Here is a 12,908-nt window from a genome sequence, read left to right as displayed (position 1 = left end):
GTGAACTGGACTTCCATGGTGAACTGGACTTCCATGGTGAACTGGACTCCCATGGTAAACTGGACTTCCATGGTAAACTGGACTTTCATAGGGAATTGGACTTCCATGGTAAAAAGGACTTCCATGGTAAATTGGACTCCCATGGTAAACTGGACTTCCATGGTAAACTGGACTTCCATGTTAAACTGAACTCCCATGGTGAACTGGACTTCCATGGTAAACTCGACTTCTATGGTGAACTGGACTTCCATGGTAAACTGGACTTCCATAGTGAACTGGACTTCCATGGTGAACTGGACTTCCATGGTAAACTGGACTTCCATAGTGAACTGGACTTCCATGGTAAACTGGACTTCCATAGGGAATTGGACTTCCATGGTGAACTGGACTTCCATGGTGAACTGGACTTCCATGGTAAACTGGACTTCCATGGTAAACTGGACTTCCATGGTAAACTGGACTTTCATAGGGAATTGGACTTCCATGGTAAAAAGGACTTCCATGGTAAATTGGACTCACATGGTAAACTGGACTTCCATTGTAAACTGGACTTTCATAGGGAATTGGACTTCCATGGTAAAAAGGACTTCCATGGTAAATTGGACTCCCATGGTAAACTGGACTTCCATGGTAAACTGGACTTCCATGTTAAACTGAACTCCCATGGTGAACTGGACTTCCATGGTAAACTCGACTTCTATGGTGAACTGGACTTCCATGGTAAACTGGACTTCCATAGTGAACTGGACTTCCATGGTGAACTGGACTTCCATGGTAAACTGGACTTCCATAGTGAACTGGACTTCCATAGTGAACTGGACTTCCATGGTGAACTGGACTTCCATGGTAAATTGGACTTCCATGGTGAACTGGACTTCCAGAGTGAGCTGGACTTCCATGGTGAACTGGACTTCCATAGGGAATTGGATTTCCATGGTAAATTGGACTCCCATGGTAAACTGGACTTCCATGGTGAACTGGGCTCCCATGGTGAACTGGACTTCCAGAGTGAACTCGACTTCCATGGTGAACTGGACTTCCATGGTGAACTGGACTTCCATGGTAAACTGGACTCCCATGGTGAAGTGGACTTCCAGAGTGAACTGGACTTCCAGAGTGAACTGGACTTCCATGGTGAACTGGAATTCCATAGTAAATTGGACTTCCATGGTGAACTGGGCTCCCATGCTAAACTGGACTTCCACAGTAAATTGGACTCCCATGGTGAACTGGACTTCCATGGTAAACTGGACTTCCATGGTGAACTGGACTCCCATGGTAAACTGGACTTCCACAGTAAATTGGACTCCCATGGTGAACTGGACTCTCCGCGAACCACGGCCGGGAAACGTGCGGGAATCTCTCAAACGCTCTCCTCTCGGCGTGAACATCGCTCACTCACGCTGGTGGTGGGGGTGGGGAGGGTGGTGGGAGTGGCCTGCGTGGTTCGAGACCCACGCGGCCGCCCTGGTTAATACTGCGGGTGGAGAAACGGTGACGGCTTCGTGGTCGAGGGGAGGGGGGGCGGAGGGGGATTGGAACGCGTCCATCAATCGGTGGACAGGTCGCGGCCGATGATAACTCTGTCGCCGTGCGTTGCTTGTCTGCGGAGCGCAGATGCGACGGCTACGCCACTGGAATCAACTGCTTGGACTGCCCAGACGGCTACACAAATGAGAATGGAGTGTGCAAAGAGTGAGTCACATCACACCTTTCTTGTTGGGGGGGGGGGGGGGGAGCCGTGTCACTGTCTTAAACACCGGACAGAGCAGGGGCGGTTTCTTCATTAGGGCGATTGGGCGACGCACCACCAATGTCATTCAACCACAGAGTCACGCTAGCCGTCACTGTCAGCCTCTGGATATAGTCCAATCAGCGTCATGTCACGTTCTGTGGAGTACCGCCTCTTTTTGGGCGATTTCACTCCGGCTGAGAATCGCCCAGAGTGTTCCCATAGACTTACATTGAAAGATGTTTTTTTTCGAACGGCAGGCGCTCCAATGCATTCTCTATGACTTCCGGGAGGGCTCGCCCTAACGTGCTTACGTCATCATACGTAAGCACGTTTCATCCAACAATATAATTTGTCGCCACCGAGTGGAATCTTTAATAAAAGAAACTTGAGTGGATTCTATTAATAGTGAGTATAGAAACAAACAAGGAGATGTATTGTAAGAGTCACTTTATTTTTCATTAATATTAAAGAAGTGAAGTTGCCTTTATATGCTTAAGCTGTTAATGTATCCATTGCATGGGTGGACCTTATCCTTATCAATCATCCAGACATTTGCCCCCCCCTGAGAGATTTTGCAGGAGCCGCCACTGGGACAGAGTAAACCGGCCGCGACGAGATGCAACGCGTCTCACGGACACGCGTTGCTCTCGTTTTGCGGAGAAGAATTGCACGGCTGCGCCTTTAACCCCCCATCACCCACCCAACTCCTCACTCGCCACTCACTCGCCTTGTAACGCCGTGAGTGCTAACGCAGCAATGTTTCCTCCGCCACAGATGTTCCTTTGGATACAGTGGGAAGCAATGCAAAGAACGTGAGTGGATTACACAATGAAAACAACAGATGCATCACCATCATCATCATCACCATCATCACCATCATCATCATCACTACCATCATCATCACCACCATCATCATCATCACCATCATCATCATCACCACCATCATCATCACCATCATCATCACCACCACCATCATCACCATCATCATCACCATTATCACCATCATCATCATCACCACCATCATCATCACCATCATCATCACTATTATCATCATCACCACCATCATCATCACCATCACCATTATCACCATCATCATCATCATCACCATCATCATCACCATCATCATCACCATCATCGTCACCATCATCATCATCACCACCATCATCATCATCACCATCATCGTCACCATCACTACCATCATCATCATCACCATCATCAACTTCCGCCTGCTCAATCCACCATCTCTCACGACGCTGCGGATGCAATAATTCAGAATGTTACATTGTATTCATCTTGGAGAAATCCGATGGACTATGAAGCTCTTTTTTATTCACGGATTCTCCGGCACCTGCCTGTCGAGCCGATTGCCTCGCTCGCTGATCTCCGCGAAACGCCGCTCCGTTCCTCGGCTGCCACTCCGTCATTTCCCTCGACCATCGGCCATCATCCGTTCGAGCCGTGACAAATCCTGGCCAACCTCCCGCTTACTTCCCCCAAACAGTCTTGATGATCGCCGCCGTGGCTAGGAGATGTTGACTCGCTCGCCTGGTACACAGGAGGTCGTGGGTTCGATCCTGACCCTGACGCCTGCTGCTGTATATTTGGAGTTTGCGTGTCTCTCTCTCTCCCCGTGGTCTTGTGGATTTTTCTCCGGCTCCTTCGGTTTTCCCCTCCACATTTAGAATCAACATCACCACGCTTTTAGAGTGTTTGTGTCTGCTGTAAATGTCCACACGATGCTGCTGCTGCTGCTAATAAGCCCACTTCGTTGAACTATCATCCGTGATGGCCGGGTCGTTTCTACATAGCTCAGTGGGCCGTACCTGGTAAAATAAAAAAAATAGTTTAATTGAGTATGTTAGTTACTCTTTCACAACAAAGCCAGACGTCTCGGAAGGGTCGTTGGGAGTTACCCACACCTTACCCAACCACACGTGACCTTGCCCGTGAAATATCGCGTCAAGAACCGCGTTACAATCGGTACCGTACCGACGTTTCGACGTTTCGCGCCGTGAGACGTGACACCGCAGCGTCTGTCCGTCGGGTGCGCGCAGCCTTCCTGCTCGTGGTGGTGGTGGTCTCGGTCATCGGAGGAGCTGCCCTCATTGCGCTCATCACCGCAGTCATCGTGCTGAGCTTACGGTGAGTCGAGGCGTTCCCTCCGCGTGCCGGGCGTGGGTCGGGGAGGGTGGCCATGCAGAGGGTGCCTTGGCTCTCCTCTCCCCTACCCTGCGATTTGTTTTCAACAACAAGTGTCAAACGAAAAAAAAAGAAAACGACGAACCACCGACTAAATTGACTCTGTTCGGTTCCTTACAACTCTAAAGTGCGGTAATCGCCTTGCTGTGGAGCGTTTTGGGTGAAGGAAAAAGGCAATCGAAACTGCGTCTCCGCGTGTGAATACAAATGTTGTTTCCATTGGAACCTCATTTGCCAGTAAAAAATATGATGATTGGTTTTTTATCCTTCTATCTGGCAACAAAACTGACACCTTGTAAAAAAAGGTGTAAAAAAAGGTGTCAGTTTTGTTGCCAGATAGAAGGGTAAAAAAACAATTATCATATTTTTTACTGGCAAATGAGGTTCCAATGGTGTAAATGCTTACCCCGAGCTCTCATACTCTGATGGTGCATTGTCTTTGAGTTGTGCGCCTTTTGGCGTCATCTGGTCCAACACCATGTGAGACTAGGATCTAAGAAAAGCTGTCTCGGGTGTGGACCAATCAACTTCAAGGACAGTGCATACATTATCAGAGTTATGTTTTTTGTTTGCATTCCAACTGCAGGTATTGTGATCTATGCAAACATGACTCCTTGTAAAAAAAGGTGTCAGTTTTGTTGCCAGGTAAAAGGGTAAAAAACCAATGATCATATTTTGTTACTGGCAAATGAGGTTCCAATGGTGTAAATGCTTACCCCGAGCTCTCATACTCTGATGGTGCATTGTCTATGAGTTTTGCGCCTTTTGGCGTCATCTGGTCCAACACCATGTGAGACTAGGCGCTAAGAAAAGCTGTCTCGGGTGTGGACCAATCAACTTCAAGGACAGTGCGTACATTATCAGAGTTATGTTTTTTGTTTGCATTATGACTGCAGGTATTGTGGTCTATGCAAACATGACTCCTTGAAAAAAAGGTGTCAGTTTTGTTGCCAGGTAAAAGGGTAAAAAACCAATGATCATATTTTGTTACTGGCAAATGAGGTTCCAATGGTGTAAATGCTTACCCCGAGCTCTCATACTCTGATGGTCATTGTCCTTGAGTTGTGCGCCTTTTGGCGTCATCTGGTCCAACACCATGTGAGACTAGGATCTAAGAAAAGCTGTCTCGGGTGTGGACCAATCAACTTCAAGGACAGTGCGTACATTATCAGAGTTATGTTTTTTGTTTGCATTCCAACTGCAGGTATTGTGATCTATGCAAACATGACTCCTTGAAAAAAAGGTGTCAGTTTTGTTGCCAGGTAAAAGGGTAAAAAAGCCAATGATCATATTTTGTTACTGGCAAATGAGGTTCCAATGGTGTAAATGCTTACCCCGAGCTCTCATACTCTGATGGTTCATTGTCCTTGAGTTGTGCGCCTTTTGGCGTCATCTGGTCCAACACCATGTGAGACTAGGCTCTAAGAAAAGCTGTCTCGGGTGTGGACCAATCAACTTCAAGGACAGTGCATACATTATCAGAGTTATGTTTTTTGTTTGCATTCCAACTGCAGGTATTGTGGTCTATGCAAACATGACTCCTTGTAAAAAAAAGGTGTCAATTTTGCTGCCAGATAAAAGGGTTAAAAAATTTTATCACAAATGTTGTTGATGTTGTTGTTTATACAGTTCAAAAAAACACCGAAACCAGGCACAAGTTTGACGTGAATTTTTCGTTTCTTTCTTTTCTTTTCTCGCAGGAAACATTCCACGAAAGGGGATGTCTTTACAAACTCTTCGAATTTCCGCATGTCGTATCGCGCGCACTCCAAGTCGCTCCGTTCGCAAGTCGGCGACGTACGGTGACGCACTTGCGATGCTCGCCGCATCTCACGCACGCACACGCAACACAAAGACAAAGATCCCACCCCCAAACACGTGTTGTGTAGCCTCAACACACTGTCGGGGCAAGTGCTGTTGGCGAGCAACGCGTTCGACAGACGGATATATGGAGTTGTAGATTTGAAGCTTTCGTGACAGCAAGGATTCATAGTCTCAGATTTTTTTCGGTGAAGTCACGTAGGTAAAAAATTCAATTAAAAGTTAATAAAAGTAATAATGGAAAAAAAAATCACGACGTTTTGGAGGCAACACAAGTCTCCGTCATCAGGTGGGACCGTCACAGCTAAAATTACTGCATCAGTAATTAATTTTATTTTTTACCTACTTGATTTAACCGGAAAAAACCTGAGCGTATGGATATATGGAGGACGGCAGAACTCGGGAAAGTCGTTCGTAGTCCACGACTCTTCAACTGGCGTTGATTGTGAAAGATGCACACTGAATGAAGGACGGCATAAAACTATCATCTTGATTTAAAACGTTCGTGACTGCAGGGATTCATATTCTTGGTTTTTTCGGTAAAGTCACGTAGAAGGGAAATAATAAAATAATATAAATATATTTGAAAAAAATTCTTACTGTGGATTTCACACCTGAAGATGATTGCTTGTGTTGCAGTCGAAACGTCGTGAGAATTTTTTTATTGTTTTTATTGTTTTATATTTATATTTATTATTTCCCTCCTACGTGACTTTACCGAAAGATCCAACAATATAAAACTATCATCGTTATTATTATTGATACCGTTTAATGCCAATAGAGATCAGAAGTCAGTTATTTATTCCTCTCTCAAATGAGCATTCAGAAAGACAAAGATCTCCCGTGTAGCCTTAACAGACTCTAGGGGCAAGTGCTGTTAGCGAGCAGCACCTATGAAGGCCGGCACGGCACACAAAGCGAGTGGGTGGCCAGCACCACGCCCGACCGCCTTTGTCTCCCTAGTGGCTGTGTTTACCCGACGCACCAGCTACTCATTTCAGGCTGAGTCAACCTAAGGGGAGGCCCAGGACCGGTTCAGATAATCGTCACCGGTGTTGACCGTGAGCGAGAATCGAACCCGGGTGGGCCAGGTTCGGAGGGGAGCGCGCTAACTGCTGCACCACCGCTCCACACACAGCGAGCGAAGCTTTTCGTACGTATGTCTGTCGGACTTCTTTCGCACCTTACGTAAAAAAGCAGCTCTAACGGAAATGAGTTTGTCAAATCTAGACGATTTCAAAGTGCACGGCACCAGCGGCGTGCTAATATCGGGAGGAAGAGAGCGTTCCAGACGGCCGTAGGAGTGCATCTCGATGCGGTTGCCACCACCGTCTCTTTGGGCGGTTGGTGGTGGCCTCGCTTGCCTCGCCCGGAGCGCATCGGCAAATCGTCGATATGTCTCGCCGTCGAAAACGATAAGCGTTCACGGAAAAATTTATTTTTGTTCGTTCCTTTGTGTTTTTTTTTTGCTTGCAGGCGAAAGCACTGGCCAAGGGAGGTAATCCGTACGAGGATATTGAACCGGTAACCTTCACCAACCCCGCGTACAAGAATGACAAGTCCTCCTCCTCGGATGTTTACTACTAGACACCCCCCATTAATCGCATGCCAAGTCAGGGAACCGAACATCGATTCACTCTGACTAATCCAACCCGGTAACATGTACGACACTGCATAGTCTCTGATTAACATATTCATTAATCGCATGCCAAGTCAGGCTATCGTATGCCTAGTCAGGGAACCAAACATTGATTCACTGTGACTAATCCAACCCGGTAACATGTACGACACTGCATAGTCTCTGATTAACATATTCATTAATCGCATGCCAAGTCAGGCTATCGTATGCCTAGTCAGGGAACCAAACATTGATTCACTGTGACTAATCCAACCCGGGAACATGTACGGCACTGCATAGTCTCTGATTAACATATTCCATGTGTATGTTCATTAACTCTGACCAATCCATTCTAGATTTGAAGCTTTCGTGACTGCAAGGATTCATATTCTTAGGTTTTTTCGGTAAAGTCACGTAGGTAAAAAAATAAAAATTAATAAAAGTAAAATAAAAATAAAATAAAAAAGCTTCCGTCTTCAGGTGGAACCGTCACAGCACGATAGCTGTATCAATTGTTTATTATTAATTGTTTTACCTACGTGACTTTACCGAAAAAACCTAAGAATCTGACTCATCCAACCGGAGTAACATAACCCATTGTGATGTATGCGACTACATCGCCCCGCCCCCTTCTCTGATCTTCGCACCTGATTGGCTTACGAGTGATGACGTCACCTTCACTCTATTTAAGACGGGAAACAGGAGGACATCTTCACAATTCTGGCAAAGTCGCCTGATGAAGCTGGTTGCAATCGCCAGCGAAACGTCACGAGGACTCACATTGTAAATGTCGTGGGTTCCTCTCTCACCAACACACAAACACCAGCAGCACAATCGGGATACAACGCAAGGAATGGGCATGTTTTATTTACGTGGCAACCCCTTGATAATTGGCTGTGTCGGGTGGTGATGGAGCTTAACAATTCTGTTTACGCGATCTAAGCCAAAGTAACTGTTCCGATTTAAAGCTTTCGTGACTGCAGGGATTCATCTTCTTGGTTCTTTCGGTAAAGTCATGTAGAAGGGAAGTAATAAAATACTGTAATAAAAATAAAACATGATAAAATAATATAATAAAATAATAAAACAATATAATATAGTATTATATTATTTTATGTTTTATTTTTTATTATTTTATTACTTCCCTTCTACGTGACTTTACCGAAAGAACCAAGAAGAAAAAGTAACCGAAGACATTGAACGTCACCTCCTCGAAAATGCTGCCACGATAAGATGTCACATTGCATGTGTGTGTGTACGTTGGGACTTCTTTCACACCGTGCATAGTCAAGCATGCTAAACGGTGGTACGGGGGGCACAATAAAGTGATGATTACCACGATATGAGTTTCCATTACTTTTGTCATGGTGTTTTAAATGTTCATATTATTTTAATAGTGATAATAAGACTTTTTTATCCTTTATATTAAGTTCGCTTGCTTGCTTACGACCGTGCAAATCTTTCGGTCGTTTTTTAACACACTTCCCGTGATCCAATCGAGCTGACATTTTGCACACAGACTCGTTGTGCGTGACAATGCATTTTCGTGAAAACATATTTCCAAAATTTTACACTGTGTAGGGAAAAAAATTAAAATATTTAATTACCAATTGTTTAATGCTGCCAGACAATCATCTGACCCATAGGTGGCAGCCATCTCAAGCCAGAGGACGAGAGGACTCTAGCCGCCCCAATGCCACGCAAATAAAGGATTTATAGTGAAAAACTTTGTTTTTACGGGTTTACTTGTTTTTATAGTCAAGTTATTCTTGCAAACCGCAGTCTCACTGATCGCTGGAGGTGTGTACAGATTGAGGTATCTTCAGCCAATATTTTGAGTCGGTTTGACACGCGGCAGTCTTTCGCGACCAATATTATTCCGAATAAAGGTTTTTGGGCGACATCGCGTAAGTCTAAATGTGTCGCAACCCTCCACCTGCCCGACACAGCCAGCAAGGTTTGTCACGTGAACAACGCTTGCCAATGAGTGACTACTTCAGCCCACCGGTGTGTCGGAGAGTAAATCCACAACATTTACAATTTGGCAGAATATCCTGGCAAATCGCCCGATGATGCCGGATGTAATTACCAGCGAAACGTCGTCCTCAAAAACCCGTACTATGAATATTTCTTTATTAGCATGGCAGCAAAACCAGTGCACCTGGTGAAAACTCACGCGGATGCGATTTGGCACCAACATTCCATCCCGCGAAAGATGGGACAGATTTGAGATTAAATTTCGATTTAAAGCTTTCGTGACTGCAGGGATTCATCTTCTTGGTTCTTTCGGTAAAGTCACGTAGAATGGAAATAATAAAATAATAAAAATAAAACATAATAAAATTATTCTCACGACGTTTCGGCCACAACGCAAGCAGCCGTCCTCAGGTGGAGAACAGGTCTGTCTTAGGCCTGCAGTGACAACTTCAGTGGTTCACGTCTTGGTCTTGTGCTGCGCGACTCAATTGAGAATGAGATTGTGCGGAAAACGCAATTTGAAGATGTTATTTTCTAATTATTGCAATGAAAAAAATCTCGAAAAGGTCATCTCCGGTGTTAATTTCTCTCACCTTATGAAATGAAAAAAGATTGACATTGCCACGACTCTGCCTCTTTGTATATAACACTGTGCTTGTCCTTGGTACATACATATATTTATTCAATAAAATATCTTAGTAACATTTTTTAAATCATACAAACAACAAAAAACATGGTCAACATTATTTCGTAAGGCCCTTGACGTTTTTCGTAGGCACTCGGCACAGTGCCTACTACTGTAGCCTATTGGATAATCCGGCCCTGGTGGGTGGATGGGTGAGTGGGTGGGTGAATGAGTGGCTGGGTGAGTGGGTGGCTGGGTGAGTGGGTGGCTGGGTGAGTGGGTGGCTGGGTGAGTGGGTGGCTGTGTGAGTGGGTAGCTGAGTGGGTGGCTGGGTGAGGGAGTGGGTGGATGGGTGAATGAGTGGGTGGATGAGTGGGTGGATGAGTGGGTGGCTGGGTGAGGGAGTGGGTGGATGGGTGAATGAGTGGGTGGATGAGTGGGTGGCTGGGTGAGGGAGTGGGTGGATGGGTGAATGAGTGGGTGGATGAGTGGGTGGCTGGGTGAGTGGCTGTGTGAGTGGGTAGCTGAGTGGGTGGCTGGGTGAGGGAGTGGGTGAATGAGTGGGTGGCTGGGTGAGTGGCTGGGTGAGTGGGTGGCAGGGTGAGTGGGTGGCTGGGTGAGTGGGTGGCTGAGTGGGTGGCTGGGTGAGGGAGTGGATGGGTGAATGAGTGGGTGAATGAGTGGGTGGCTGGGTGAGTGAGTGGGTGGCTGGGTAAGTGGGTGGGTGAGGGAGTGGGTGGCGGAGTGAGTTGGTGGATGAGTGGGTGGCTGGGTGAGTGAGTGGGTGGATGAGTGGGTGGCTGGGTGAGTGGGTGCATGAATGAGTGGGTGGCTGGGTGAGTGAGTGGGTGAATGAGTGGGTGGCTGGGTGAGTGGGTGGCTGGGTGAGTGAGTGGGTGAATAAGTGGGTGGCTGGGTGAGTGAGTGGGTGAATGAGTGGGTGGCTGGGTGAGTGAGTGGGTGGATGAGTGGGTGGCTGGGTGAGTGGGTGCGTGAGTGGGCCCTAATACCAGTGCCCACTACCGTGACCTATTGGACAATATGGCCCTGGTGGGTCGGTGAGTGGGTGGATGGGTGAGTGGGTGGCTGGGTGAGTGGGTGACTGGGTGAGGGAGTGGGTGGCTGGGTGGGTGGCTGGGCGAGTGAGTGGGTGAATGAGTGGGTGGCTGGGTGAGTGAGTGGCTGAGTGGGTGGCTGGGTGAGTGGGTGAGTGGGCCCTAGTCACAGTGCCCACTACTGTGACCTATTGGACAATATGGCCTTGGCCGTTCTGCAACCTCTCGCAATGCGTGTGCCGATGTCGCCCGCCATTAGCTGGGCCGTGGCCCATTCACTTTCACGGCTTCCAGTTTGAGCAGAAACATTCAAGTAAACGAACGCGCCAGTTGAATCATTCCGAGTGGCGAGTTGAGAGAAGGCAACCCCGGGAGTGAGACCACCAGTGTGTGTGCATGGCCCTCTCCCTCCCCCCTGAGGCCACTCGTTCTTCGCTCAATTTCAGAGCGGCGGGAGAGGCCCCACTTTTGCCGATGAGACATTACCGTCAGTCGTGCGAAGGCCGCCACGCGTTATTTGCAAACCATTGGGGTTCATCTTCTTGGTTCTTTCGGTAAAGTCACGTAGAAGGGAAATAATAAAATAATAAAAATAAAACATAATAAAATAATTCTCACGACGTTTCGGCCACAACGCAAGCAGCCGTCCTCAGGTGAAGAACAGGTCTGTCGGGGAGACACCAGGGTTGCGATTTCCGCATGGAAAATGCGGAAGGAGGGTTCAAATTTTCCCGCATTTTTGCTAAAGTCAACCGCAAACGGTGGAAAGACTACTCCTATGACCGTGCGCTTTTAACAACACGTTAATGCGTTCTATTGGAAAGGATACATGCAAGGCCCAGCATCACGTAGGGCTTTGAGTTACTGATTGGAATGAATATATGATTTCCGCATTTCCGCACCAGAACCACATACTTTATTCAAATGTGGAGCCGTGATTACGAGCACATGTACTTTCACTTCTTCGCATTCTTCCAGCGCTTCATGTCGTCTTCGGCGTGAAAGATGCTGAGTTTTGGCTTGTCGCGGGCGCAAACTATAAGCGCGTTCAACTGCTTGCACGAGAGGAGCAACCACTCCTCGGGCTTGATGTTGTTTTGCAGAGAGAAAGCCCTCTCACAGCCGACCGACCTGTGCGCCAAAGTTTTAATCGTTAGCAGTAAAGTGTATATATTCGCAGGAGGTATAAAGTAGCTACGACAGAGGCAAATGAGCGTACGCTGGACGAGGATATTACCTGAGCGGAAACGCGTGTGTATCTGAGCGTATCGAAAACAGCGTGGGTATCTGAGCGCTTGGCCAAAATTACCAGTGGATTTCCCAACGCGCTGCAATCTGAGCGACGATGAATAGTTTTGCATATCGACAGAATATGAATAAAGAAAATGCTACAGTTTTTTGTTTTTCCTTTGTCGCTACGAGTACTGCGAGGGCTCCGAATGGCAGACGCTAGGAGACATCATGGGGCTGGGCAAAAGGGTCTGAGCACAGCGCCGGGGGTTGCGTCGATCCGGAAAAATGCAACCGTAGGGATTCCTATCGGCGACAAACATGTCAACGGTGGCGTCGTGTACTTGTGGCAAGTGTGCTTCATCGACGGCATCGACAAGTACTTCGACGCACAAGAGCTCGCGGCTCTCATTGATTTTTTCACAGTTCGTGCGCACCAACAACGCTGTCTGAATGCAGGAATCCATAGTTCATATATACATATCGTTTTTTCCAGAAGTCAGCAGAGCCAAATGGGCATACGCAAGATATGTGCGCCAACCGCGCGAGTACGGCACCGAGAAAGGCGGGAATCGAAGTCACGATTTGCGGAAGTCTTCACAGGAATCACCGCAAATTGCGGAAATTTGTGCGGAAGAGGGTCACAGA

At 47.1% G+C, this 12,908-nt stretch overlaps 1 protein-coding gene across 1 annotated transcript in view; it reads left to right on the top strand.

Annotated features, from left to right (window-relative positions):
• Positions 1–9,971, top strand: part of LOC133355050 (mucin-13-like) — a 28,501-nt gene extending 18,530 nt beyond the window's left edge. The window contains exons 9-13 of the mRNA XM_061572355.1: positions 1,618–1,695; positions 2,510–2,547; positions 3,790–3,877; positions 5,635–5,731; positions 7,232–9,971. Coding sequence (XP_061428339.1) covers positions 1,618–1,695; positions 2,510–2,547; positions 3,790–3,877; positions 5,635–5,731; positions 7,232–7,342 — 412 coding nt within the window. The 3' untranslated portion in view covers positions 7,343–9,971. The remainder of the gene's footprint in view (positions 1–1,617; positions 1,696–2,509; positions 2,548–3,789; positions 3,878–5,634; positions 5,732–7,231) is intronic.
• Positions 9,972–12,908: the final 2,937 nt, after the last annotated feature.

The sequence above is a fragment of the Lethenteron reissneri genome, chromosome 1 (assembly GCF_015708825.2).
Source record: "Lethenteron reissneri isolate LAM-NWPU_2019-01 chromosome 1, ASM1570882v1, whole genome shotgun sequence".
Lineage (NCBI taxonomy): Eukaryota > Metazoa > Chordata > Hyperoartia > Petromyzontiformes > Petromyzontidae > Lethenteron > Lethenteron reissneri.
The sequence above is the reverse complement of the archived record's forward strand: the minus strand, read 5'-3'. Positions and strand labels throughout refer to the sequence as shown.